Raw genomic sequence first — 23,768 nt, forward strand, 5'->3', positions numbered from 1 at the left:
TAGCGACACAATGGCAAGTCGCGACTTCACACGAGCTGGCGGATCCTTTAACTCTCAACTTCAATCAAGGCCGGCAGATACGCTCAATCTTTGATTTGGGCTCTTGGAGCCTCTTTTCTCTGAACAGACCAAAAAGTGACGATTGTCGCGCACATCCCCACCGCATTGTGGTGCCTTTTCCCTTCTCTTTTCTAACGCTCAGCCGCTTTTGCGACCGCTCTTAACCCACGGCGCAGCCCTGCGACGGGCCGCTTTGCTTGTCGGCAGAAGCCTTGTCGCGTGCACGGCACATGAATCGTCCTGCATCCACCGCAGCCCAGATCTGTCGACCCCCAATGTATCGGGACTCCTGTCATCGCCGGAACTAGAAACCATGGTTGGAGGATACTGGGAGCGGTACTAGTCACCCCTTCTCGCCATGACTCGTCCAGCTGGTGCGAGTTTCGCCCAGTTTTTCCCTGACGCGCCCCGGGAACGCGAGAGGGCGAGAATGAAAGCGCAGGAATCCCCGTCGGCTCACCCTGGCGAAGCCAATCAACAGCGCACCCCCCTCAACCCTTCGGCGTCTTCTCATAGTGACGAAGGGCCTCGTACTGGCTTCGCATCGAGATCCCACCTCAATGGCACCGGTCCTCATACTGCACACCCTCCGACGGAAGACATCGAGTCGCTCACCGGAGATACGATCAACACCGGCGGGTCGGCCAGCTCCCATACCAGCGCAAGCTCCTCGGTCTTTAGTGCTGCGGCGCGGCCGAGCGCACCGGGCGCTGTGAAACTCCCACATACCCAACCCACCCCGCCTACCGCCATCACCTCACCGTCGTCATACCTATCTACAACTGTCCCTGCCAAGGCGCAGCCGACCACTCCTTGCCGTGCCGACGGAGTAGAGGGACCCGTACCGATGCCTAGCGGATCTGTCCCTGACGCCCCGGCTATCGAACGCGTGCCTGCACGAGACCCCTCTCGCTCGATCAAATGCGTAAAGCGCACGTATGATCCTCTTCTGGATACATCGCTTTCCAGCTCCGAGAAGAGAAAGGCGAAACCGATATACAAAGAGTTTGGATTGGTATGTACATATGCTTGATAATCTCACACTGAGGGGGGAGCGTCATCTCGATTCTGAGTCAGTTGGCTAATGCTGTGCATAGGACGACGAAGATGACGCTCCCCCCTCAGATCCCCGCCTAGCAAAAGGCGGTCGGCTCAACTACATCAATGTCGACTTCCACCTTCCGAAGGCCCGGTTGCGCCATGCGCCCTACAATCTCAAGCCGTACAAGTATGATCCGAAGACGTCTTGCGGGCCTGGGCCTCCCACCCAGATCGTCGTCACCGGGTTCAACCCCCTGATTGCGTTCTCCAAGGTTACTGCCATCTTTGCCTCTTTTGGCGAGATCGCCGAGAGCAGCAACAAGATGCACCCAGACACCGGGAGTTACTTAGGTTTCGCTACCTTTCGTTATCGGGATTCGAAACCACACCGCTCACGTCCGTTCCCGATCTCCGCTGCCGACGCAGCGCAGCGCGCCATTCGAGCCATGCACGGGAAGCGGATAGAGGCCAACACAGTCCGTGTTGAGTACGATCCAGAGGGCAAGAAGAGCTCCCGCATGCTGGAGGAGGCCCTGAAGAAGGAAAATGAGGCGTCGCACAATGCGGCCGAGCCGAAGATTCCCACGGGCCCAAAACCCAAAGACATCATTCCCGGCCCCCCTCCGACCGCGCCCAAGGGCCCTGCGGCGCACCGTGGTAGCCTAATCAATGTCCAGGGAGTCTGGGTGCCGAAGCCGAGGCTGGATACAATCATCGAAACTGAACCCATCGCGAATCAACTCAAGCACGACCCGTACATATTCGTAGCCCACGAGCATGTCCCCGTCATGCCGACCACCATCGCCCATATGAAGCGGCGTCTTAAAACGTTCATGTTTGAGGACATTCGGGCGGACAGGACGGGCTATTATATTATCTTTCGCGATTCGGGATTCGGCCGCTCCGAGGCCGAACGATGCTTTCGGTCAGCGAATCACACCACTTTCTTTACCTACACCATGGTCATGGACCTCCACGTCCACGGAACCCTCGGCAAGGCGTCACGTCCCGTCGATACTCGGCGGCGTAGTCGCACCCCAGACCGGAGACACGGTGAGGACACCCGATCGTATCGTGAACATGATCGCAGCAGGCGCGAAGAAGAGCGGGCAAGGCGCGAGGAAGAGCGAGCCAGGCGCGAGGAACAAGAGCGTCGCCGGCGGGAGGAAGAAGCGGACCTCGAGGAGGAGAAGCGACAGCGCGCCAAGAACTTTGACCCGGTGCTGGAGGCCACCGACGTGGTTCTGCGCGAGATGAAGGAACAGCTGATCAAACACATCCGTACCAAGATCGCGGCACCGGCGCTCTTCAACTTCCTCGACCCTGTCAATCACATAGCCAAGCGGCGCCAGCTAAACCTCGAAGACCCCCAGAACGCCGGACTTCCCCCTATCTTGCTTGATGACTTCGAGGACAGGTCTCCGGTTGGGACTCCGAATTCCAGGGCAGATCCCATAGAACGGCGAACCGCCCGTCTCGACGTGTCCACCCTGCCTCGTATCCGCAAGGTCAAGAATGCCGGACTGAATGCGCGAAAGCACGGCTTCAACGACCCATTTGCGCGGAATCGGCCCGCCGCCAGGCGCACAGCCTTCCGGTCTCTGCATTACCGGCTGAGGAGCGACAGCGAGGGCGAGTCCGATGATGAGGCTGAGAATACGACGCTGTTCGGCAGAGACACGGAAGAGCCCGAGTCTCGACCTCGGAGCCGGATGAGCTCAGATTTTGAGGCCGAAAAAGACGAGTTTGCAACCTGGGGACCTGGCGAGGATGACTCCATGACGGAGGCCAGCTTTGCGCTGGGTGATGGCTCCGGGCTACCCAAGAAGCGGAAACTTGACCTTCAGGTCGAAACGGCCATCAAACGGCAGAAGAAGACAGACGAGGAGCTGTTCGGAATCACCATTGACCGTATCGAGACCGAGTTTCCGTCGAGGGAAGCCTCCGAAGACACCTTGGTTCGCGATGCCGAGGCTGCTGAGGAGAAGGACACCGACGGCTCCCGATTGCCGACACCTTTACCTCAAGGAGCCAAGGCCAGGAAGAAGGCGCCCGCCAAGCCCAAAAAGAAGTCCAAGAAGCAGCTCTTTGAGGAGAGGGAAGCCCTCAAACGGCAGCAGCAGGAGATCTACGAGAGGGAAGCGGAGGCCCGGCGGTCGGAAGATGTGGACGAGGCCAAACCGACGCCCGAGTCGGAGGCTGAGCTCAAGAAACCCGGAGCGGAAGAAGAGAAGGCAGATCTGGACGAGAATATGTATCCATCAGAGAAAGTTTCGGCTCTCGAGCTTCCACAGGATTTCCGGTTCGATGTGGCAACGTTGGAGGAGCTGGCGCTCGGAGAGGCCGATCAGCCAGATCTTGCAAAGCTCCAAAAGAAGTTTGGTCGTGGGAAGCTCGAAGACCCTGAGCTGTGGTTGTGGAGGCGGAACCGCATCCGGGAGCTGAACTCGGCTGACGGGACGTCGAAAAATCCGGTTCGCATTGAGGGCTACTATGTCCCGAACCCCACTGGCTGCGCCCGAACCGAAGGAGTCAAGAAGATTCTCAACTCGGAGAAGTCCAAGTACCTCCCCCATCATCTCAAAGTCAAGAAGGCCAGGGAGGAGCGTCAGGCGCAGAACGGCAAGAGCGCAAAAGATTCTGTTCTGGCCGCGGCCGAGGCCGCCCGACTGGCAGCCGAGAGCCTTGTCGCCAAGGGCAACTCGCGCGCCAACCGTGCAAACAACCGCCGGTTCGTCGCCGACCTGAATGACCAGAGAAAGACGCTCGGCCAGGATTCGGACGTCTTGCGGTTCAACCAGCTCAAGAAGCGGAAGAAACCGGTCAAGTTCGCGCGATCGGCGATCCACAACTGGGGCCTATACGCGATGGAGAACATCCCCAAGGACGACATGATCATCGAGTACGTGGGTGAGGAGGTTCGGCAACAAATCGCCGAGCTTCGGGAGCACAGGTACCTCAAGAGCGGCATCGGCAGCAGTTATCTCTTCCGAATCGACGACAACACCGTCATCGACGCGACCAAGAAGGGCGGCATCGCGCGGTTTATCAACCATAGCTGCATGCCCAACTGCACGGCCAAGATCATCAAGGTGGAAGGCAGCAAGCGGATCGTCATCTACGCGCTCCGAGACATTGCGCAGAGTAAGTTTCCGCCTCCCCCCCTCTCCCATCTTGCGTGCATTTTTGTCATATTGGACACGTCGACTGACACCAGTCATCAATTGAACAGACGAGGAGTTGACGTACGACTACAAGTTCGAGCGCGAGCTTGGCAGTACAGACCGCATCCCCTGCCTGTGCGGGACGGCCGCGTGCAAGGGCTTCCTCAACTGAGTGCCGGGACAGTTCCTGCCAGCCATACATACCTGCCTTAGAACCTGTAATGTTTGCCTGTTTGTGTTACCACTACACACTTCACGGGACTACCTTGTTTGGCGGCTTGCGACGACCTTGGGGGCCCTGGGGTTAGGAAAGCCGTTGCGATGTGTGTTCGGCCGCGCGCCGGATCAGGTCTAGGCGAGCTTGCTTGCAAGGTGACCGTGGCCCGGAAAGAGTACCGGGCGTTTCAAGTAATTTACACTGCCCCATGCGGAGTAACGAAGGGAAGGATTCATGGCCGCGCCTCCGTGCGATTGAATGCAGGATGACGGGAGGGAGTGAGTGCCGGTTGGGCAGGTGGTGATTTGTCTCTCTTTTGCCGCCCATCTTGAGTCGAGGGGCGGCAGAACGGAGGAGGCTTGCTGACTAGACGGGCTCCGATTTTGATCAGCGGAGTATCCACAGCACAATTTTACCACGTAGTCTTTTCCACATGTTTGGTTGATGGTTGTTGTGCTTGGATTGTGTGGTTGTGGGTTGAGAAACCAGGCACCTCTCACCTGGGTGGGCTGTCGAGCGACTGATGAACCCTTATTTACTGTACATGGCGTTGGTGGACGGGGGAAAAAGAAACGAGAGAGAGTTGAGTTCGTCGGTCATGTAAAGCATGTTGGTGTTTGTGTGTGGCTTAGATGGTTGACCTGTACTGGTAGACCGGTTGAGGTGATCTTCATAGTATCTTCTGATAGACTCGGCAAAGGTGAAAATTGCCTTGGACGTTTAGTCCGTCCTTGTCTGAATGGTCTAATAACTCTTGGGCTAATTAAAGAATGGACCGTCCACTCAACGAAGAATCCCAAGCGCATTCTTCCCGTGAGACTGCGCGAGAGCACCCGACATTGAAGCCCAGGCCTCCGCAGGCATCAACGTTGGTCGGTGGTGGAGGGCTAATTACCTATTACGAATACCTATTAGGGTAGGGTGCGGATCATTTGGAGGTTGGCACCAACGAGTTCGTGATGATGCTGTTCTTTCTTTGTTCTTTCTTTTTATTTTTTATCTTGTTTTTAATTCATCTTTCCCCATTTTCCCGTTCCTTTCTTTCTTTTTCTTTTAAAAAAACATTGCAAGTGACATGGCCAAGTTCTGTAAATGTTCTTCACAGGGACTGCTTTCGTTTCTGTTCAGCCATACGCAGTCACCCTGGAGAATCTGACACTTTACGAACTATCTTGGCAGGCATCAAGCCTTCGTCGTTGAACCAACGATGCGGCACAGACTCGGCTTTGATTTAAGCCACTCCGTACATACGTGCGTTGTTTCGCTTGCCGAGAACTGATGGCAACAGTAGCAGCCGAATGCTTCCCTACATATGACCTAGGTAGGGAAGCAACGACCTACCTTAGCCTACCCTGGTAGGTAGGTACTTACTTCACTTAGCTACCTACCTACCTTAGAAAGTGAGGCAAGAATACTCCCTAAGGTATTCCGCACTTGCTAATGGTAGCGAATGCGTGCAGTTTCGTGCATGTAATAATGAGGGTTCAGAGGATAAACACCCTGCTTACGCTACATACCTACCTAAGGTATGTATGTATGTAGGTAGGTAGGTAGGTAGGTAGGTACAGTACATACCTACAATGGTACTGTACTTGACTTCCCCTGCCCAGAAACCACTCAAAAACATCCGGAGCGGGACCAGCGCCATGGAACCGAAAGACAGTGCGTATGTACGCCCCCGTCTCTTCAGCAATCCGTTCCCAGGTTCCTATTGAACCGGGCCGCTTGGCTGATGGCGCATGCAAACCTAGATGAGTGCTACTGATTCGACCGTCACTCTGCTATCGCACTTCGCGCGCGGATTAATCGGTGCCTTGAATGCAGGTGGGATTGCGGCCGCGTTTGAGGGCGCGGCCGTCGCTAGTTGACCTGTTGGTTCGAGCTGGAGGCGGCACTGGTAGCCAGTCTCGGTCGGCGGGCGACCCGCCGCCCACAGCACCCGCAAAAGGAACGCCCGCTGCATCATCGCCTCCACTCTTCTCGGCGGGCACCGCCCCGGGATCCCACCGGGACCTGGAGCTTCTCGCTGGCGTCCTGGAACAAGCCGCAAACCTCCCACTTCCACCGTCGCCCGACATACCACCCCTCTGCGCGTCTGCCCCGCCATCGCCGACGCCCATTCCGAACAGCAACCCTTCGATTGTCATTAACCCTGCACCTGCATCTGCTCCCTCCGACGCCGCTGCCACTGCAATTGCGTCGTCGCCCAGCATGGCCCCTGTAAGCTCCCACGCTGCCTACCTGCCACCCGCATCGTCCGCACTCGACGTGGGCTCACCGCGCTGATACACGGCATCGTCAAACAGTCAAAGACGGACGGCGACAAAGATGGATTCCAAACAGGTATGTCTCGGCAGAGCTTCGCGCGCCCGTGGCGGCCCTGCAGATTTACTGACGGTGCAAAACCAGGCAAGGTCTACTCGGTCTCGGGGTCAGTCCAAGCCAGTCCCTCCGGCCACACGGTTCGCCGGCGAAAGCTAACATCAGCCCCCCTCTCTGCAGACCCGTCGTCATCGCCGAGGACATGGCCGGCGTTGCCATGTACGAGCTGGTACGGTTTTCGACAAGCTCGCCGTACCTTGAGAGTGCGAGGCTAAGCTTACGGTGAAACAGGTGAAAGTGGGCCACCATCAGCTCGTCGGTGAAGTCATTCGGATCAATGGCGACCAAGCGACCATTCAGGTATATGAAGAGACAGGTACGGCCGCCTCCCGACGTTCTGGGCTTAATCAACCCTCCCCCCCCCCAAACCGAAAGTGCTGACACCGCTCCACGCACACAGCCGGTGTTACAGTCGGCGACCCCGTACTGCGGACCGGCAAGCCCCTGTCCGTTGAGCTCGGTCCCGGTCTCCTAAACAACATCTACGACGGCATCCAACGGCCGCTGGAGAAGATCTCGACCATGGCCAAGAGCATCTACATCCCCAGAGGCATCGTCGCCCCCGCGCTGGACCGCGAGAAGAAGTGGGATTTCACCCCGACCATGAAGGTTGGCGATCATATCTCGGGCGGCGACGTGTGGGGGACGGTTTACGAGAACTCGTTCATTTCGGTCCACAAGATCATGCTTCCCCCGCGGGCTCGCGGCACCATCACCAGGATCGCCGAGAAGGGCAGCTACACAGTCGTCGACAAGCTCCTCGAAGTCGAGTTCGACGGGAAGAGGACTGAGTACCCCATGATGCACTCCTGGCCCGTGCGGGTGCCGCGCCCGACCACCGAGAAGTTGTCTGCCGACCAGCCCTTCATCGTCGGCCAGCGCGTGCTCGACGCCCTCTTCCCCTCCGTCCAGGGCGGCACCGTCGCCATCCCGGGCGCTTTCGGCTGCGGCAAGACCGTCATTAGCCAGTCTGTCTCCAAGTTCTCCAACAGCGACGTCATTGTCTACGTTGGTTGGTACGTGTTTAAACCAACGACTTTTGTTCTATCCCTTGCCCTTCTGGCCCCCCTCTTCTTCCTTCTTCTTCCCTTCTCCTCTCGGCTGTCTCAAGGGAGGAGGACCCTTCGCTTTCTTTATGAGACTGTCTAGACCGAACAGCCTGCTGACTTGATCCCTAGCGGAGAGCGTGGTAACGAGATGGCCGAAGTGTTGAAGGACTTCCCGGAGCTCACTATCGACATCGACGGCCGCAAGGAGCCCATCATGAAGCGCACCACTCTCATCGCCAACACTTCCAACATGCCCGTCGCTGCACGTGAAGCTTCCATCTATACCGGCATCACGGTCGCTGAGTACTTCCGCGACCAGGGCATGAACGTGGCCATGATGGCCGACTCGTCCTCTCGCTGGGCCGAAGCCCTGAGAGAACTCTCGGGTCGTCTGGGAGAAATGCCAGCGGACCAAGGTTTCCCGGCCTACCTCGGTGCCAAGCTTGCCTCATTCTACGAGCGCGCCGGCAAGGTCCAGGCCCTCGGCAGCCCCGCTCGCGAGGGCAGTGTCAGCATCGTCGGCGCCGTATCCCCGCCCGGTGGTGACTTCTCCGACCCCGTCACGTCCGCCACCCTCAGCATCGTGCAGGTCTTCTGGGGTCTAGACAAGAAGCTCGCCCAACGCAAGCACTTCCCGTCCATCAACACCTCGATCAGCTACAGCAAGTACAACATGATGCTCGACAAGTGGTACGAGAAGAACCACCCGGAGTTCCCGCGCCTGCGCGACCGTATCCGCCAGCTGCTGTCGGACTCGGAAGAGCTCGACCAGGTGGTGCAGCTGGTCGGCAAGTCGGCCCTGTCGGACCCGGACAAGATCACGCTTGACATGGCGACCCTGATCAAGGATGACTTTTTGCAACAGAACGGCTACTCCGACTACGACCAGTTCTGCCCCCTCTGGAAGACCGAGTGGATGATGAAGCTCATGGTGGGCTTCCACGACGAGGCCCAAAAGGCCATCGCCCAGGGCCTCACCTGGGCCAAGGTGCGCGAGGCCACCCAGGAGCTGCAGTCCCAGCTGCGGAGCCTCAAGTTTGAGCTGCCCAGCGAGGGCGAAGAGGTGATTTGCAAGAAGGTACGTTTTTCCCTCTTCTTCACACCTCGACCCCAGCTCGAATAATGAAGCATCCCTCCCGATATGACAAAACGGCACTGACGAGCGCAACAGTATGAGGCCATACAGCAGGCCATGATGGACAAGTTCGCCTCGGTTGTGGACGAGTAAGGACGTGTAGAGGCGTGCATTCGTGTAGAGTAGGCAGAGGAAGGACAAGAAAGGTTGCTGGATGACATAAAATTGGCATTTTGCATGCTGCATGGCGCGTGCCTCTCTCGTCTAGCTTGTTGTCAGGTCGTCTGCGGCGGTCCCAGTGGGTTTTAGGTGGTCGTCTTGATTTGTCGTTTCCTCCCGCTTGGTTTCCCCTTCCTTGCTGTGTCACTATCGGTGGTGCATTCGGGAACAATCGTTCGATAGAGCCTTGGAGGTATCATTTGAATCTTGTTCGTTCGCCCGCCGGCGAGTCTTGCTAAGCGATGATAAAGGCCGTGCTCCCCCGAGGCATGTGTATCAGAGAAGCTGGCTGTCATGCATTGTTCGACATTGTGAATCAGGTGATAATATTGACATCTCTCATTCATAAGATTCATCTAGTCATTATCATTAATCCTCCTGGATCAACATCCGACTTTGCCGGCCCTCGATCTGACGATACAGAGGGAATAGAACACCGAGCCACCCGTCTGGTCTGTGTACCGGACTCGTAGACTCGAATTATTCGTACCGAGTTTCGTCATACCAACAGCAACGCTAACAAACCGGAACCATGAAGCCAACAAAGGTTGGATGTCGCATCCAACTCTTATTTCGTTCGAAATCTTGTAGACAGAAGAGGACTCGACCGTTTCTTCAGGCCGTCTTCTCGCGAGCCGCAGCAGCCGCAATCTCTGCGGGAGAAGACAGGCTGCGCTCCCATTCCTTCATGAAATCCACCGCTGACCGCTTGATGTTGCTCGGCGACAGCTTGTTCAGCGCCTGGGGCAGCAGGTCCTCGAGCTTGCTCGGGCCGGCGGCTGCCGGGGGGGAAGGAGAGCGCGCGGCACGAGGTTTAGAGAAGCTCTTCTTACTGTGACAGGTAAAGCATCAGTATGCGGGAAGATTAAAAGAAGAATAAGAGAGAGGGCGGGGGGACGGGCGGGGCGTACAGAGTCGCGTTCTCGGTCTCGTCGGCGTCGGCGCGCTTCTCGGGAACGGAGGGAATGATGTCACCGTTTACGGTGGTGCCGCTCCAGCGCGGCGAGGACGTGCTTGGACTATCCCAGTTGGACCAGTCATTGTCGTCGTACGAGTCGATGGTCAGAGGAGTCCAGGAGAAGCGCTTGGTGGGGCGCGTGGTGGCGTCAGTTTTAGAGCGCCGGACGGCGCTGGACCGCGAGGATCCGCGCTCGTCGTTCTCCAGTTGCTCTGTTGTCTCTGACGCCTTTGTTGCCTCGTCAAAGGCGGATTGCACTCGCGGCCGCGAGTTGGCTGAGGCGCGGATGGTGTCCTGATCGCTGCTCCCGGTAGCCGCGGACCTCATGTTGCTGTCCCGGCTTCGCATGTATGTGCCCTGGCCGGTAATGGGCTCGTCACCCACTGTTGCTTGGCGAAGGTCCTCCATGAACGTCCACAGCCCAGTCTTGAGGTCCTCCGCGAGCTGCTTCACTCCGGTCGTCTGTGTTGACCGTGCCGCCGCCCAGGTTGCTCGCTTGGCGAGGTGAGTGGGTGCGGCCGGGGCATAGCGGTTATCGGACCCGAGCTTGCTGCTCCCAGGCTCGTCATCGTTGGAAGAGAAGGTACCGGTTGGCTTCGTCGGAGACAACAGGGACAGAGTCCGCGTGTGGCTCCCGGTGAACACTCGCCTTCTGCTCTTTTCAGGAGCCGGCTGCTGGTTTTGCTGAGTGAGGAGCGCCTTTCTTCTGTCCAGCTCGATGCTGCGTCGGATTGCAGTTTCATCCTGCAATTCCGCTGCGGGCCCAAGGCCGGCTAAGGGCTCAACATTTCGCCGATTCGCCCGCTTCTTGTACGCCTCGTGGGTCGCCCATTGCCTTTTCAGCCGTGCAAGGTCAGATTCGGCACGGTTGAGCTCCTCCTTTAGTTCCAGAACGCGGCGTTCCTGCGCTGCTATCGCGGTAATAAAGTCGTTTGGATCAACCGGGGACATCACAGCAGGAGTGTCGAGGGGGGTTGGTGGGAACGCGGATGATGTGGCAGAGACCGGAGCCGTCCGTGAGGGATAGGCGGTAGCTGGCACAATGGGTAACGTGAGGGATAGCCTGTTTGTGTTCCGAGATGCCGTGGAGGCGGAGCGCACGGAGCGTGTTTCAATGAGGTCGTTCATTTGAGAAGCGGGAGACGATAGAGGATCGTCGGGAAACCGCCGCGGCTTGCTATCGTCCCGGCTACCCCCACGATTCGGGTGATGCCGCTCCTCGGGGGTGGAGGCACCGTCGCGCATAGTCTGATCCGTACTTCGCTGAAGGAGCACCATTTCGTCCATGTCTTTGAATTCCCTCGGATCACGGCGAGCTGTCTTGGCTCGCTTCGTTGCAGTGTTAATCGTGTCAAAGGAGTGTGAGGTCTTGGGCAGGATCCTTCGCCGGCGACCGGGCCTTGCGAGGGTGGCGAGTGAGCGTCGGGGTAGGCAGTGTGTGAGGAGGGCGGCGTGATGACGGGTCGTTCTTCTGGCGACGACAGCAGCCTTGTGGGAATTGGGCGAGTGGGCGTCGCCTGCGTTGAAAAGAGTGTTGGCGCAAGCCGAGACGAAGCAGATGCGCAGCAGGACCGAGGAGGTCATGGGAAAAAGAATGGAGCAATTCAGGCCGAGACAACGGCGGGTGGAAACCTCATCTCTCCCGATTCATGCAGACCCTGGTTGTGATTGGTGAAGGCGCCCCTGACCGCTCGCTGAGCTAGGGGGTTTTCTGGGGGGTTTCTTGGGGGAACGGGGTTTGGCTGGATTCGGTCCCCGGTAAGCGTGGGTTGCGTGGGTCCAAGGGCAACAAGGGCAACAGGGTCCGTCAGCTCGTCGTTTCGTCGTTTCGTCGTTTCGCTGTTTCGTTTCCTTGCTGATGGGTCGCTTTTGTTGACGATGCTTCCCTGGGCGTTCAGGAAGCGAGGCCGGGGCAATTCTCGTCAATGCCGCCAGAGGCAGAACGATCGTAGTGCGAGAGCTCCCTGTGGAACCACCAGGAGCCGCTCGTAGGGCACTGTGGAGGAAGAATCAGAGTATCGCAGGCTTGCTGCTTCAGCTGCCCGAGGATTTCGATCTGAGAGAGTGACACAGGTCAGGGATCGTGTGAAATGTTGCTGAAATGTTGCTGGGAAATTCCAGGACTGGAGGCGGGAGGGGGATCTCCAAATAGAAGGAACCGTCATTTCGGCCTGCTCCGCAACTGCATCTGAATGCCACGACAACCCGCAAGGGCCACCAAAACAGTCGCAAGAGGAAGCTGGCGAGAGACCCACGTCTCAAAAGGTGCCTTTCATCTCTTCATCAGCCTTGCATTGCCCCTTTGTTATTACGGAGCAACGCAGGATCAAATAGAGTACCCGGGGAGACATGCAAGGAAATGCGCTACGCCGATAATTGGCTTTGTTGAAATTTTTGATGAGAATCGTGGCCGTTGCCCCTCGAATGGACAAAGGAATCCAAGAAGACCGCGCGGGAGCTGCAGGTTGTCGCCTGCCCTGAGATCCAGGAGCTCCAAGGTCTAGCTGCTTTTGCAGGGTTACCTACCTACACAGTAACTAGCCCGTACCCTGTGCCAACGCCATCGCCTCCTCCGAACCTTTGACTGAAACATCACGTGACAGCGCGTTCAGGTCGCGCCTGCCCGGAGCAGAGTGAGAGAGCCGGGAGAAATCGAAGATGGGGGGACCAAGCACTTTCAATGTTGGATGCAGACCAACTTTGACTTTCTCACCCAAAGAATGTACTTTTTTTTTCTCATGGTCATCATTCTTTTTCTAGCACTAACTCAGGGAGCAGTCACTAATTGCTAATCTGGCGGCAGACAATGCCGCCAGGCATCGATGACGGACTGCATTGACAGTGCGATTGCGGCGCCTTTGAAAATGCCGCCCAAAACTTCACCGCAAACCGAGGAATCCGTGCTAGACGGGGCCAATGAGTCGCAAGACACCCTGTTGGTGGCGCATAGGCTCATGATGGACTTCGGTGTCGGCCTGGTAAGGACGGTTTCAGCACCCGGGGACTTGGCCACGCTGATGATTGGACGCTGTAGAGGAGCACCTCTCCTGCACCAGGAGAAGCGATATCCCTCCCTTCTCCCAGTCGAAGCTGCCCTCCCAGCGACGCAGCCGGGAAAAGCAGTAAGTCCGATTTTGAGGTTTGCTTCCTTTCGCATCTTCTTAACTTTAATGACTAGGTCCAGAGCCGTTTCGCTTCCGCGCCGATACGGAAGAGGTGAGTTACTTCACACGGTTTTGACCTAGTCCAACTACACGAAACCACCCCTGCCTCGACCTGCCTCTGTGTCGAATCATGGATGCACTGACCAGCTCCATCAGACGCGGGGTACGCGCTTCGAAATCACCGAGCAACGTCGGCGTTCGTCGGTGCCAGAGTCCCAAGACCTTGGTCTTCCAAACGGTGTTTTGCGTGCTCATGTCCGACCAGACTGGGATGCTCAGAATGAGAGCGACGCTGCGGGCCACCTGAACCTCCCCGACACCTTTCCCGTTTCGGCCGCGATTGACGGCGTTTCGCGGAGGAGGATCATGGACTCGACCCAGGCCTCCACTCAATCAAACGCTGGCCGCAGCTACGACAAGTATTACCAGCCTCTATTGCAAGGTCACGTAGCGCCCAAGGAACCGGAACCCCCCAAGAGGAATTCCCCGGAACCACGTGACGTGAATGGCGAAGACACTGGTCTGACGTTCGATTTTGCCAACACCGTTGTTACCGCTAAGGCCGTCTCCCCGGCTCAGGACGACTCTGGGCTTGTGCAATTCGGCAATCTTGCCCACTCTCAGCATGCAACTTCGCAGAAAACAGAGTCCCCAACCCAAGATCTGCCGGAAACCCCGGCACCGCCTCAGAATCCGTTTCGGCACAACCGATCCGAGCTTCTTCCAACATCACAACTATTTCGAGGGACGCAATCCTCGTCTCCAGTTAAGCATGCCAGCCCTACGTCGTCACGACCCTCGCCGGTTGACTTCCCTGGCGATACAATCTCTCCGAAGCCCGTCGTGTCATCACCATTGAAGGCTCGTGGCCTGCGTTCTTCACCCACCAACGATATCCTATCAAGCCCGGATGTTCTTCCGGGCACCCTTTCTTCAAGGTTAAATGACAGAGCTAGCAGCCCGGAGAATACCGCCTCGACCGAGAATCCCGTTGTCCCAGAGTCCTCTCACGATGGGCTTGCCAGCAAGTGGTCGGGTCACCAACCGATGACTTCATATGAGCCAATGCACAAGTCTCAAGAGCGGCGGTCAACATCCGTGACTGGGACCGACCTTGTGAATTCTGAGGACGAGGACTCGCACGACTCCATATTGAGACGGAGAAGAGCAAAGCATAAAAAGGAAGCAGCTCTGAGGCAACTGACTGCCATTACCTTCCCGCGACCGACAAAGCCGGAGGACGTAGAGGTCCCCGCGACAAGTCAACGTAGGCGAACAAGTCAGGCGGAGGCATATGTCCGATCTTATGACCATGAGCCGATAACTCAGTGCTCCGGAACTACTGAAGCCCAGACAATGTCTCGGCAGAATCGTCCGCAGCCTGTGAAGAATCAGCCTCAGGTGGACGAAGACTCGACTCAGTCGGACGTAGAAGATGAGGCAGTTTCCGCTAGCAATCCGATAGCGAGCATGCTCCTTGAGCGTACGCAAACGTCAACCATGTCGGGCCCTCTAGCTGCCCGAGGCGCCGACAACGAAGGCACGTCTAACGGAGACGCCATCCCGGAGACGAGTCCAACCGGCAAAATCCTCAACACCCTCCCGGCGATAGCACCGTCCAGCGAACCTGCTCCGTCAGCAGTCGGGTCGACAGGAGATTTTCGGTCCTCTCCGCCAGCGTTCAGCACAAGGTCCCGAAAGGGCAATGGCGGAAGACGGTACCAAAGAGTGCCAAGTTCGTCCTCGACTCTTAGTGATCTAACATCAACACCTCAGCTTCCGTCTAGCAATTACCTTGGGAGTGCGAGCACTGCTCCGCCGGATTCTCCAACAGGGTCTACCATAGCGGCCAGCTCTTCCCCAGCCGCTGCTCAGACAAAGAGACGCGATGCGCGAGGGCGACTGCCAGTAATCAAAACAGGTTCAACTGAAAGCCTCAGACAGGCGGCGAGGGTAACTCGGAGGGGTTCTAATTCGACTGATGAACTTGCGCGATCAATATCCGGAACGCCGACGTTCGAGCAAAGCTTGCGCGTGTCTCGGATGTCTACGTCCAGATCAGCATCGCGGTCGGGAGGCGGTGTCATGAAACCGCCGACCATGCGAGACCAAAAATTGTTTGACAATATGGCGTTCGCCATATCATTTCAATCAAGAAAGCCCGGCGAGAGCAACGATCAGTACAAATCCCGGGTGGACTTCTCAATCGCGATCCAAAAACGGATCAAACAAGCCGGCGGCAGGATCCTAGAACATGGCTTCGACGAGCTTTTTGAGCCCTTGTCCTTGGAGACTCCATCCAGCAGCCCTGCGTCAACGCCTGACGCAAAAACTGAGATCAGCCTCACCCCCGAGGGCCGTAGGACGGGATTCACCGCCCTGATAGCTGACGGGCATTCTCGCAAGGTCAAGTACATGCAAGCACTGGCCCTCGGATTGCCGTGTATTGCAGCCCGCTGGGTCACGACTTGTCTCGAGAGGAACGAGCTTGTCGACTGGACGCCCTACCTCCTCTGCGCCGGCCAATCGGCCTTCCTCGGTGACGCCATCCGGTCTAGAAGCCTCTCGCCGTACGACGCTTCAACAGCCAGCCTCGCCGATATCATTGGGCGGCGCGAGAAGCTGCTAGAGGGAAGCAGGATCCTCGCCGTGGTGAAGAAGTCCCTGGAGGAGAGAAAGATGGCCTATGTCTTCTTGGCGCGGGTGTTGGGCGCATCCTTAACGAGGGTCCATAGTGTCGAGCAGGCAAGGGCAGAAATAAAAGCCGCCGATGAAGGCGGGCAGCCGTTTGATTGGGTGTACGTGGATGGAAAACCGGATGAGGAGGCGCTATTTGCTAGAGGGTCAGTGGGCGGCAAGAAGAGGAAGAGGGCGGGATCGGTAGCAAGTTCGGCCGTAGGGCCTCCCATGAAGAGGATTCGAACGCTTAGCGATGAGTTGGTGATACAAAGTCTTATTTTGGGAAGGCTTATTGAGGAGGGAGAGATGAATAGCTAAGTGGGAATGTGGGCTTACGTCGGTACATGTCAAGGAAAGGAGGCTCTGGGGCATGGAATTGGGACTCAGCAGGGCGAGTTGGGATATCACGATGTGGGCGGGCAGGCTTCGCATGTATGAGTAAGACGACTGGAAGGAAGCGGAATCCGAGGATACGACAAGCGGCGTTATTTAGGTACAGTCTTGCCAAAGGAGCATGCACTCTTGGTTCAGAGGAATCTGATTTATCAAGCCACTGCGGGACACCTCTAGGCAAAGCGCCCCTGTTAGGTGGACACTTGGGCATAGCCGCTGGGTCATCTGAAACCCAAGAGACGGGAACAACGGCCGGATCTATACGAGAGCGCCAGACGAACGTCATATCGCCCAGGTGCACCGAAGCTCAAAAACCCTTTACACCTTCCTAGCAGTCGTGAAGAGAATCCAACAATCGGTTCGATAAAACTAACCCTCCTCGACTTACTCTTTCCAACAGAATCACGAAGGAACAGTATGCCTCTCATGTCTCGCCATGATCACTCATCGGACCGAGTCTGAGACGTCTGAGACCGCCGGCACAAGTGAGGCAAAGCTCGAACTCGGTTTCGTCGACTCACACTGACAGCAAGCTGGTCACGGCGTTGATGCTGCTACAGATAGGGGTTGAAACCTGGTTCGTTTGTGGCTCAGGCTCCCGACACCAGCTGCAGTTCACTCTGCTTACATGGCGAGAAACCATCGTTTTTTAAACAACCGGCTGTTCGAGGGCTCCCGAGAAGCCACCAGGGAACCCTGAAGATGAGACGTTTAAAGATTTCCATTAGAACTGCGGAATACAGACAAGGACAAAACAACCCTCTGTCTACCTCCACGCTGGATGACCAATACATTGGAGAACCCAGTGTGTCCACATGCCGGTAATGTGGCCCTCCATTGCTCTCCCTCGACCTCGGGAGGATGTACGAAGTATTTTCAAGTCGCAACTCCCAGCCGCGCCACGCCCAGTGCTTGTGGCAATGCATGCCGTCCCTCTCTCCCTCCCCAACAGCTGGGTCTTGTCCATCTCTGCCGTTTCGCATAGTTACAAAGGGAAAAAAACATAACGAGAGATGAGTCTCGAACGATTCTCTAAATCCTTCCTAGGGTTGGCAGTGATAATCGGATCTGTCTGACCCTGTGTGAAAATGCCTCGTCCGACTCGATTTGGTAGTGTCGGTGGTTGAGTTTGCCTGGATGTTCGGAGCTCCTCGCTCTGAGGAAACCGCAGGGGTGTCCTGCTGTGGGTTCCCTTGGCAACGCGGCAAAATCCTCATTATTGGTCCACGGTGGCCAAACAGACGTCAGCAGGATTGGTAAATAAGCAGCGGTTCCCCAACATTGGTGATTTCGGGAATGGTGCATTTCAGGTCAAAGGCCTTGGAGAGCACGATCTTGAAGATCTGGTGCGGGTCAGCAAGGTTCAGCAACTGACAAGCATGGTCGACGTACCTTTTGTACGTTGATGCTGTGGCTGGTACTGCTGAAGATCAGTGATGCGCGCATCGCTTTTGCAAACCGCCGAGCCTACCGCACCGTTAGTCAGTAACTAACACTCGAAACTAAGGACGATTCGGGAAGTCCCCTTATCCGGTCATACCTGGTTTGAAATTTCTTCTTGCTCCTCGCGCGACAGGTTGACGAAATGATCGTACTTTGTCCCCACAAGAACGGGGATAGCCGTCTTGTTGAAGCCCCGTCCCTGGCGATACCACTCCTTGATGCTGTTCAACGTGCTCTTCCGGGTAAGGTCAAACATGAACAAAATGGCCACCGCGTCGTTGCACACCAGCGGAAGCATGTTAACGAACTCGCGCTGGCCGCCCAGATCCCAGATGCTGAAGGTGATTTCGGTGTTCCGAATGCTGATCGTTTTTTCCATGAAGTTGACGCCCAGGGTCTGAATGTAATCTTCATCCCAGCTCCCTTCGACATACTTCACCATCAGACTTGTTTTCCCGATCTGAGCATCACCCACCATGCCGACCTTGATCACCACATGGTTGCGCCCAGGATTTTGCGCCTCAGTCTGTGGCCCATTGCTGCCCGCCCTTGACGCCTGATCCGCGCCATAAGCCGTACCCTGTCCCGAGAGGCCGGATGGAGGACGGGATATCGCGGGCGCGGAGACTGGCGGCGTAGCGTATCGAGCTGTCAGTTCGCCGTCCACGTTATCGGCTGGGTATTGGGTAGGAGCCGAGCTGTTTATGCTGCTGGGATCGGCAGGCTGTGACTGAACCTGAGGTTGGTCATGGTAGCCGTTGTGTTCGTGCATGTTGTGTTCCGGTACTGCCTGGTGCGACTCGCTCTCCAATCCACCCAGAGTATCGTCGTGCCCATCAGGCCCATCAGCCGGCAGAGGGGCAGGGGCCGGAGCACTCGAGAGATCGGAGGCCTCGGCGGGAGTAGGGGCTATGGCCTGCTCTTGCTTCATGATGTCCACGCTGCCACAGCCGTAGGTGATGGGCTGGAGCGCCCGACGAAAGTTGGGAAATATCCAGGTTCTGGAGATGACCGAGGTGCGATGATGGACGGGATCTCGAACGATCGACGTCCCGTTCCTGGAAGCGCCAAGGCCGACAAGTACTGTGTAGAGCTCGTGCACGGATGGCCTTCGTCTGATGAGGAGGGGGTTGAGCGTAATGAGACGGAGGAATCGGGCTGGCGGGCGGGGTGTCAAGCTTGGGCTTGCCAAATGGCGATGTCGAGGAATCCCGGCCGAGGGGTGATGGCAGCTGAAGCTCACCCGTCGTAGCGCAGTGGGCGATTGGATGCGGAGCCGGGCCGGATCGATGGGCCTTCTGTCACGCTGCCTTCTCTCGTCTCTGTCTGTGTCCCGCCAGCTGCTCTCGCTCGGTCACCCGGCCCAGGAAGGACTGCGGGACGGTCGAGTGCGCACTCGAGCACTGGTCGGATCTGCTGATGGCAATCGGAAAGTAATAAAAATGCTGGAACTGCGCGACGTTCGAGCGTTGTGCCTCGAACTTTGAATTGGCAAGCAGGCGGCAGAGAAGGAACCTTATCGAAGTCGCTACGGAGCTGAGTGGGCAGGCTGAACCCTCAAGTGACTTACCACCACAGTTAGGTGTGCCCGAAGTAGTGTACTGTACCCACCCTGCCCGGGATTGGTGCCACGGCAGGGGGGCAAGTCCCGACTGGAGCAGCCACAGCTCTCTAACATACACTAGGCAGTTCGTGGTTTGCTGTAAATGGTTTGCAGCACGTCATGCAACGCGTTCATCCAGAAACGCGACGCGAATTAATGGCATGACAGCTGAGAAAGGCATGCAGTTCCCTTGTGGCTGTATTTTGGCAGTGCACTTTCAATTTTGTGGGCAGTTGCGGAGGAGGGAGCTGCTGTGCAATCAGACACACCCAAGGTAAAACAAACAATCTCATATCTGAACCTTTACCACTCTTGACTGCTGGCACTCGTCCTACTATCGAAACAGGATATCATACTTTTGTATCTCAAAGATTAGGTGCTTTCCTGGGACGGGTATAGAGTCTTCACGCAGAACACGACGAATTATTTACGGAGAATGGATGATGGGAGCAACCAAGTACGCAGCATACGTGTTAAATGCACTCCGTACTTTTTAAATACACAGAGCACACACCCGGGCAGCAATGGAATTCGGCCCTCCTGGGCGCGGGGTCGCTCCGGTCCCCATCCCGACGTGCTGTCATAGGCTCCATGGTTACATTGTGGGAGGGTCCAGAACCAGAAAGCTTGAAAGTTTATGTAAGCTCGGCACCTCGGCCCCCCGCCCGGGCTGTGACTGGTTGGCAGTCAACATTTCAATTACTGGCCGGCGATTGCCGGGCGCTCGGGGCAGATCTTTGCGCCTCGACAATCGGCGGCGTCATTCGATTTCACTGCCCTAATCCCGCGTCAAGCATCTGTAGCTACCACTCTCCCAGCAACCTCCCACATCTTCTGCAATGGCTTCAATTGCTCGGTGCTTGAGGGTCGCCCGGCCCACGGCTTTCTCTGCCGTTGTCAGGAGCTCGGTTTCCCGCGGCGTCGCCGCCCGCTCCTTTTCCGTCACCGCTTCGAGTGAGGATGCCCCAAGATAAGCCTATCTGAAGTGATCGCTGCTGACCGATTTCGAGATGCCTTAAGGAGATATACCAAGGAACACGAGTGGATCGATATCTCTGCCGACAAGAAGACGGGCGTCGTGGGCATCAGCGAGTATGCCGCCAAGCAGCTGGGCGATATCGTCTACGTTGAGCTGCCCGAAGAGGGCAAGGAGGTAGGGGCTGGCGACGCCATTGGCGCCGTCGAGTCCGTGAAGAGCGCTGCCGACATCAACGCCCCGGTTTCCTGCAAAATCACGCAGGTCAACCTGGTGCTGGAGGAGAAGCCGGGCACCATCAATCAGGTTGCCGAGGACGACTCGCACGGCGGCGGCTGGATTGCCAAGGTCCAGCTCACCGAGCAAGGGTTGAAAGAGTTTGAAGAGTTGCTGGATGATGCTGAGTACGAGAAGTTCACCGCCGAAGAGGGTCATCACTGAAGGGTCCCCTCCCGGCAGTTGTGGATTACGGTGGGCAAGGCTGGGAAGGGCAGGGCGTTGAAAGCGCTGGGGTCATGGTTTTCTCGGACAGTTCAACCTGATAGACGCAGGGGCCTAAAAAGGATTTGTACAAACATGGCCACTGGGGCAACCGGGATTCGGTTTCGAGCATTTCAATTCGAACGGGCGTTCAACAGGGGGCAATGACAGATCGTGACACAGACAGAAGCCGCTCTCAACGGCTGCTCCAGGGAGCAAGATAAAAGCCAGGAGTTGACGAGCGGAGAGAAGATAGCACGTTTCAAGACCATCGCGGTCTCTTGGCTACTACGGTACACAATCTACCTTTTTATCATGCGTCGCCAACCTTCAGGGCCGCCCCTGATGCCCGCCCTTTGTTGATGTCGTCCAATATTTGTTGTGCTCCCATCCCGGCCAGTTTCCGGGCCAGCTCCTTGCCCATAGCCTCCGCCTGCGCGAGACTGTCGATCTCCTCTATCCTCTCGCCATCGACAGACTGGCTGCCATCTAGACTCACCACCACCGCTCGGAGGCGAAGTTTCCTCTTCTTCTGGCCGGCCTCTTCCTCTTCTAGCCACGCCGTCTCCACCCCAATTGGCACGCTGCATCCGCCCTCCAGCGTCCGCATGACACTCCGTTCCGCGAAGCACGCGATCATGGTGGGAGTATCCTCCACGGCCTTGAGCAGTTCCTTCATCTCCTGGTCGTCCTCCCGCACCTCCAAACCCAGCGCCCCCTGACCGACGGCATGCAGCAAACCACCGCCCTCGGTGTTCGAATCGAGGTACTGAGCAATCCTCTCGCCAAAGTTTAACCTTAGCAGGCCTGCGGCAGCAAGAATGATCGCATCGAACCCTTCCTCATCGCATTTCCTCAAACGCGTCTCGATGTTACCCCTCACATCCCGGAACACCAGGCCGGGATACTTGCTCCTCAGCTGGGCCGCCCGGCGCACGCTGCTGGTCCCGACCACCGCCCCCTGCGGCAGGTCCTTGAGCGTCTTGAATTTCCCCGCCTCCTGGTGCGCCTTGCTGAAGACGACCACGTCCCTCGGGTCCTCGCGGGCGGTCACGCAGCCCAGGACGCAGCCGGCGGGCAGCGAGGTCGGCATGTCCTTGAGCGAGTGCACGACGACGTCGAGCTCGCGCGACGCCAGCTTGGCCTCGAGCTCCGACGTCCAGAGGCCCTTGCCGAGCGCGGGCAGGGGCGTCGTCTTGTCGCGGTCGCCCATCGTCGCCATCGCGTGCACCTCGAAGGTCAGGTGCGGGTGGGCGCGCTGGAGCGTCTCGATGACGAGCTCGGTCTGGCGCAGGGCGAGCGCCGAGCGGCGCGTGCCGACCTTGATGGTAGTGCGGGGGGCGCTTGGGGTGGCCATTGTGGACGGGGGTGGTGGGTTAGGGAAAATTCTCGAGGCCCACTGTTGGTTCTCTCGTTCGGAATTGGGGACCGGTTGATCAATATCAGGTTGAAGTTGGTTTGCTGAGGTGGTCGCCGGAGGAAGGAATCAATTGGTCGCCCCCGCTGCAAAAGAGAGGTAACGCAGTGCCGATGTTGGATATCGCGATGCAATGGACGGGGGGGGGGGAGGGGGGGGGCAGTGGTTTCGGATTCACGGCGGGGCAGAGTTTTGCCGCTGAGGTTGCGCGAGATCATGGCTGGAGTGGGAACGCGGGGGCGGGGTAATGGAGTTTGACTAGGTACAGTACTGTACGGACTACATACATACAACAGCACAGGTCCGGCCAAGAAGAGCCCTCTAGGACAATTCAAGCTTTATTAGGGGAGAACTTTGATAAACAGACGAAAACGGCGTCTTTTCTCAATTTAGTTATTAATTTCTGTTGAAAATTACATGCCTCTTCTTTCCGCTGTGCGAGATCCAAAACATGTTTGCACAGGACCATCATAACCAATCCTTCGGCCGGGACTTGCACAAAGCTTTGCCAAGACTGCCCATGTCCTGACAGATCGAGATGCTTGTACGGGATACAGCTTGCTCAAAGGAATGACGAAGGGTGGGCATTCCGTAACAATGGCCAGAGAACATTCCTCAATCGACTAGTAAGTTGTTTGAAGCTGCACAAAATATTCGGAAGCTCGGTTGATAGTTTTGTTCGCGAATATCCAAGCGTTGTTAATTCTCGATTTGTCAAACCGTTAAGGGCCTTGCGAATTGGTACCCTCTTCAGCTTGCTGGATGTGAGGTTAGAATGGTCAAAATGCGACCACTGATGGACTCTCGCCACTCGCTTACCTCAGGAGAGCTGTTCGTTTGGGAGGTCGCTGCGAGAGCCTCGGTTGAACTCGATTCGGGCGGCGTTGGGGAGTCTTCTACATTGCTGCTGCTGCTTGAACTTGTGGGGTTGACGTTTTGGGTCTTCTGAATGCCTTCCTCAGCTTTGGCTGTGGTGTCAGGTTTGATACTGGCCGCAGACTTGTGTTCTTTTGGAGCAGGTTCTGAGGACTGAGCATGAACCTCTTCACCGTGCCTAGGCTGTGCATCGCGGCTCTTGCTTCGAAGATAAAGCAGACCCGGAATCGTGACTGCAACAGCAGCAACTTGCCTGTACAGATCGGGCCCCAACAAATGGTCAGTTCCGGCCTAAGAATGTCACTGAACAGAAATATATTGCTTGTAACACGACGCCATCGTAAGCTTACCATGGTGTTTCATTGGATTCCGCAATGCGCTCTTGGAGACTAGCATAGCCTCTCCTACCAGCAATTTGTCCGAGCGAAGAGGGCCGAGAAAAGCCGCTGGTTAGCCGAGCACTCGGTCGAAGCAGCGAGCGTTTGCCTATAATCATGTTTCGTAGCTGGTCTGGTGTCTCGGGAAGGCTCAGAGCTGGGTTCTGGCAGTTCTGAGAGACAGTTGTGAACCAA

At 56.9% G+C, this 23,768-nt stretch overlaps 7 protein-coding genes across 7 annotated transcripts; 4 read left to right on the forward strand and 3 right to left on the reverse strand.

Annotated features, from left to right (window-relative positions):
- Positions 1–418: 418 nt before the first annotated feature.
- MYCTH_79077 (SET1-like protein) lies at positions 419–4,914 on the forward strand (the record flags this gene model as incomplete). The annotated part of the gene is made up of 4 exons (XM_003661675.1): positions 419–1,075; positions 1,158–2,170; positions 2,237–4,245; positions 4,334–4,914. The coding sequence occupies 4 exons, from the start codon at positions 419–421 to the stop codon at positions 4,435–4,437; spliced, it is 3,783 nt and encodes a 1,260-aa protein (XP_003661723.1). The 3' UTR covers positions 4,438–4,914.
- A 1,650-nt stretch (positions 4,915–6,564) lies between these two features.
- Positions 6,565–9,429, forward strand: MYCTH_2090577 (uncharacterized protein). Its single transcript, XM_003661676.1, has 8 exons — positions 6,565–6,702; positions 6,789–6,825; positions 6,892–6,913; positions 6,985–7,033; positions 7,096–7,180; positions 7,265–7,880; positions 8,043–8,991; positions 9,085–9,429. The coding sequence occupies exons 1-8, from the start codon at positions 6,694–6,696 to the stop codon at positions 9,139–9,141; spliced, it is 1,824 nt and encodes a 607-aa protein (XP_003661724.1). The 5' UTR covers positions 6,565–6,693; the 3' UTR covers positions 9,142–9,429.
- Positions 9,430–9,692: 263 nt separating this feature from the next.
- On the reverse strand, positions 9,693–12,053 carry MYCTH_2301494 (uncharacterized protein). The gene is made up of 2 exons (XM_003661677.1): positions 10,119–12,053; positions 9,693–10,039 (listed from the first exon to the last, which is right to left on the reverse strand). The coding sequence occupies exons 1-2, from the start codon at positions 11,747–11,749 to the stop codon at positions 9,823–9,825; spliced, it is 1,848 nt and encodes a 615-aa protein (XP_003661725.1). The 5' UTR covers positions 11,750–12,053; the 3' UTR covers positions 9,693–9,822.
- A 976-nt stretch (positions 12,054–13,029) lies between these two features.
- MYCTH_46431 (uncharacterized protein) lies at positions 13,030–16,326 on the forward strand (the record flags this gene model as incomplete). The annotated part of the gene is made up of 4 exons (XM_003661678.1): positions 13,030–13,143; positions 13,200–13,304; positions 13,477–14,241; positions 14,314–16,326. 4 exons carry the CDS (start codon positions 13,030–13,032, stop codon positions 16,324–16,326), a joined length of 2,997 nt encoding a protein of 998 aa, XP_003661726.1.
- Positions 16,327–17,105: 779 nt separating this feature from the next.
- Positions 17,106–18,935, reverse strand: MYCTH_2077959 (uncharacterized protein). Its single transcript, XM_003661679.1, has 3 exons — positions 17,942–18,935; positions 17,794–17,868; positions 17,106–17,744 (listed from the first exon to the last, which is right to left on the reverse strand). Exons 1-3 carry the CDS (start codon positions 18,773–18,775, stop codon positions 17,646–17,648), a joined length of 1,008 nt encoding a protein of 335 aa, XP_003661727.1. The 5' UTR covers positions 18,776–18,935; the 3' UTR covers positions 17,106–17,645.
- A 1,191-nt stretch (positions 18,936–20,126) lies between these two features.
- MYCTH_2301499 (uncharacterized protein) lies at positions 20,127–21,040 on the forward strand. Its single transcript, XM_003661680.1, has 2 exons — positions 20,127–20,401; positions 20,458–21,040. The coding sequence occupies exons 1-2, from the start codon at positions 20,287–20,289 to the stop codon at positions 20,862–20,864; spliced, it is 522 nt and encodes a 173-aa protein (XP_003661728.1). The 5' UTR covers positions 20,127–20,286; the 3' UTR covers positions 20,865–21,040.
- MYCTH_2301500 (uncharacterized protein) lies at positions 21,041–22,462 on the reverse strand. Its single transcript, XM_003661681.1, has one exon. The coding sequence runs from the start codon at positions 22,258–22,260 to the stop codon at positions 21,217–21,219; it is 1,044 nt and encodes a 347-aa protein (XP_003661729.1). The 5' UTR covers positions 22,261–22,462; the 3' UTR covers positions 21,041–21,216.
- Between the last annotated feature and the right edge of the window lie 1,306 nt (positions 22,463–23,768).

Source organism: Thermothelomyces thermophilus, chromosome 2 (assembly GCF_000226095.1).
Source record: "Thermothelomyces thermophilus ATCC 42464 chromosome 2, complete sequence".
Taxonomy (NCBI): domain Eukaryota; kingdom Fungi; phylum Ascomycota; class Sordariomycetes; order Sordariales; family Chaetomiaceae; genus Thermothelomyces; species Thermothelomyces thermophilus.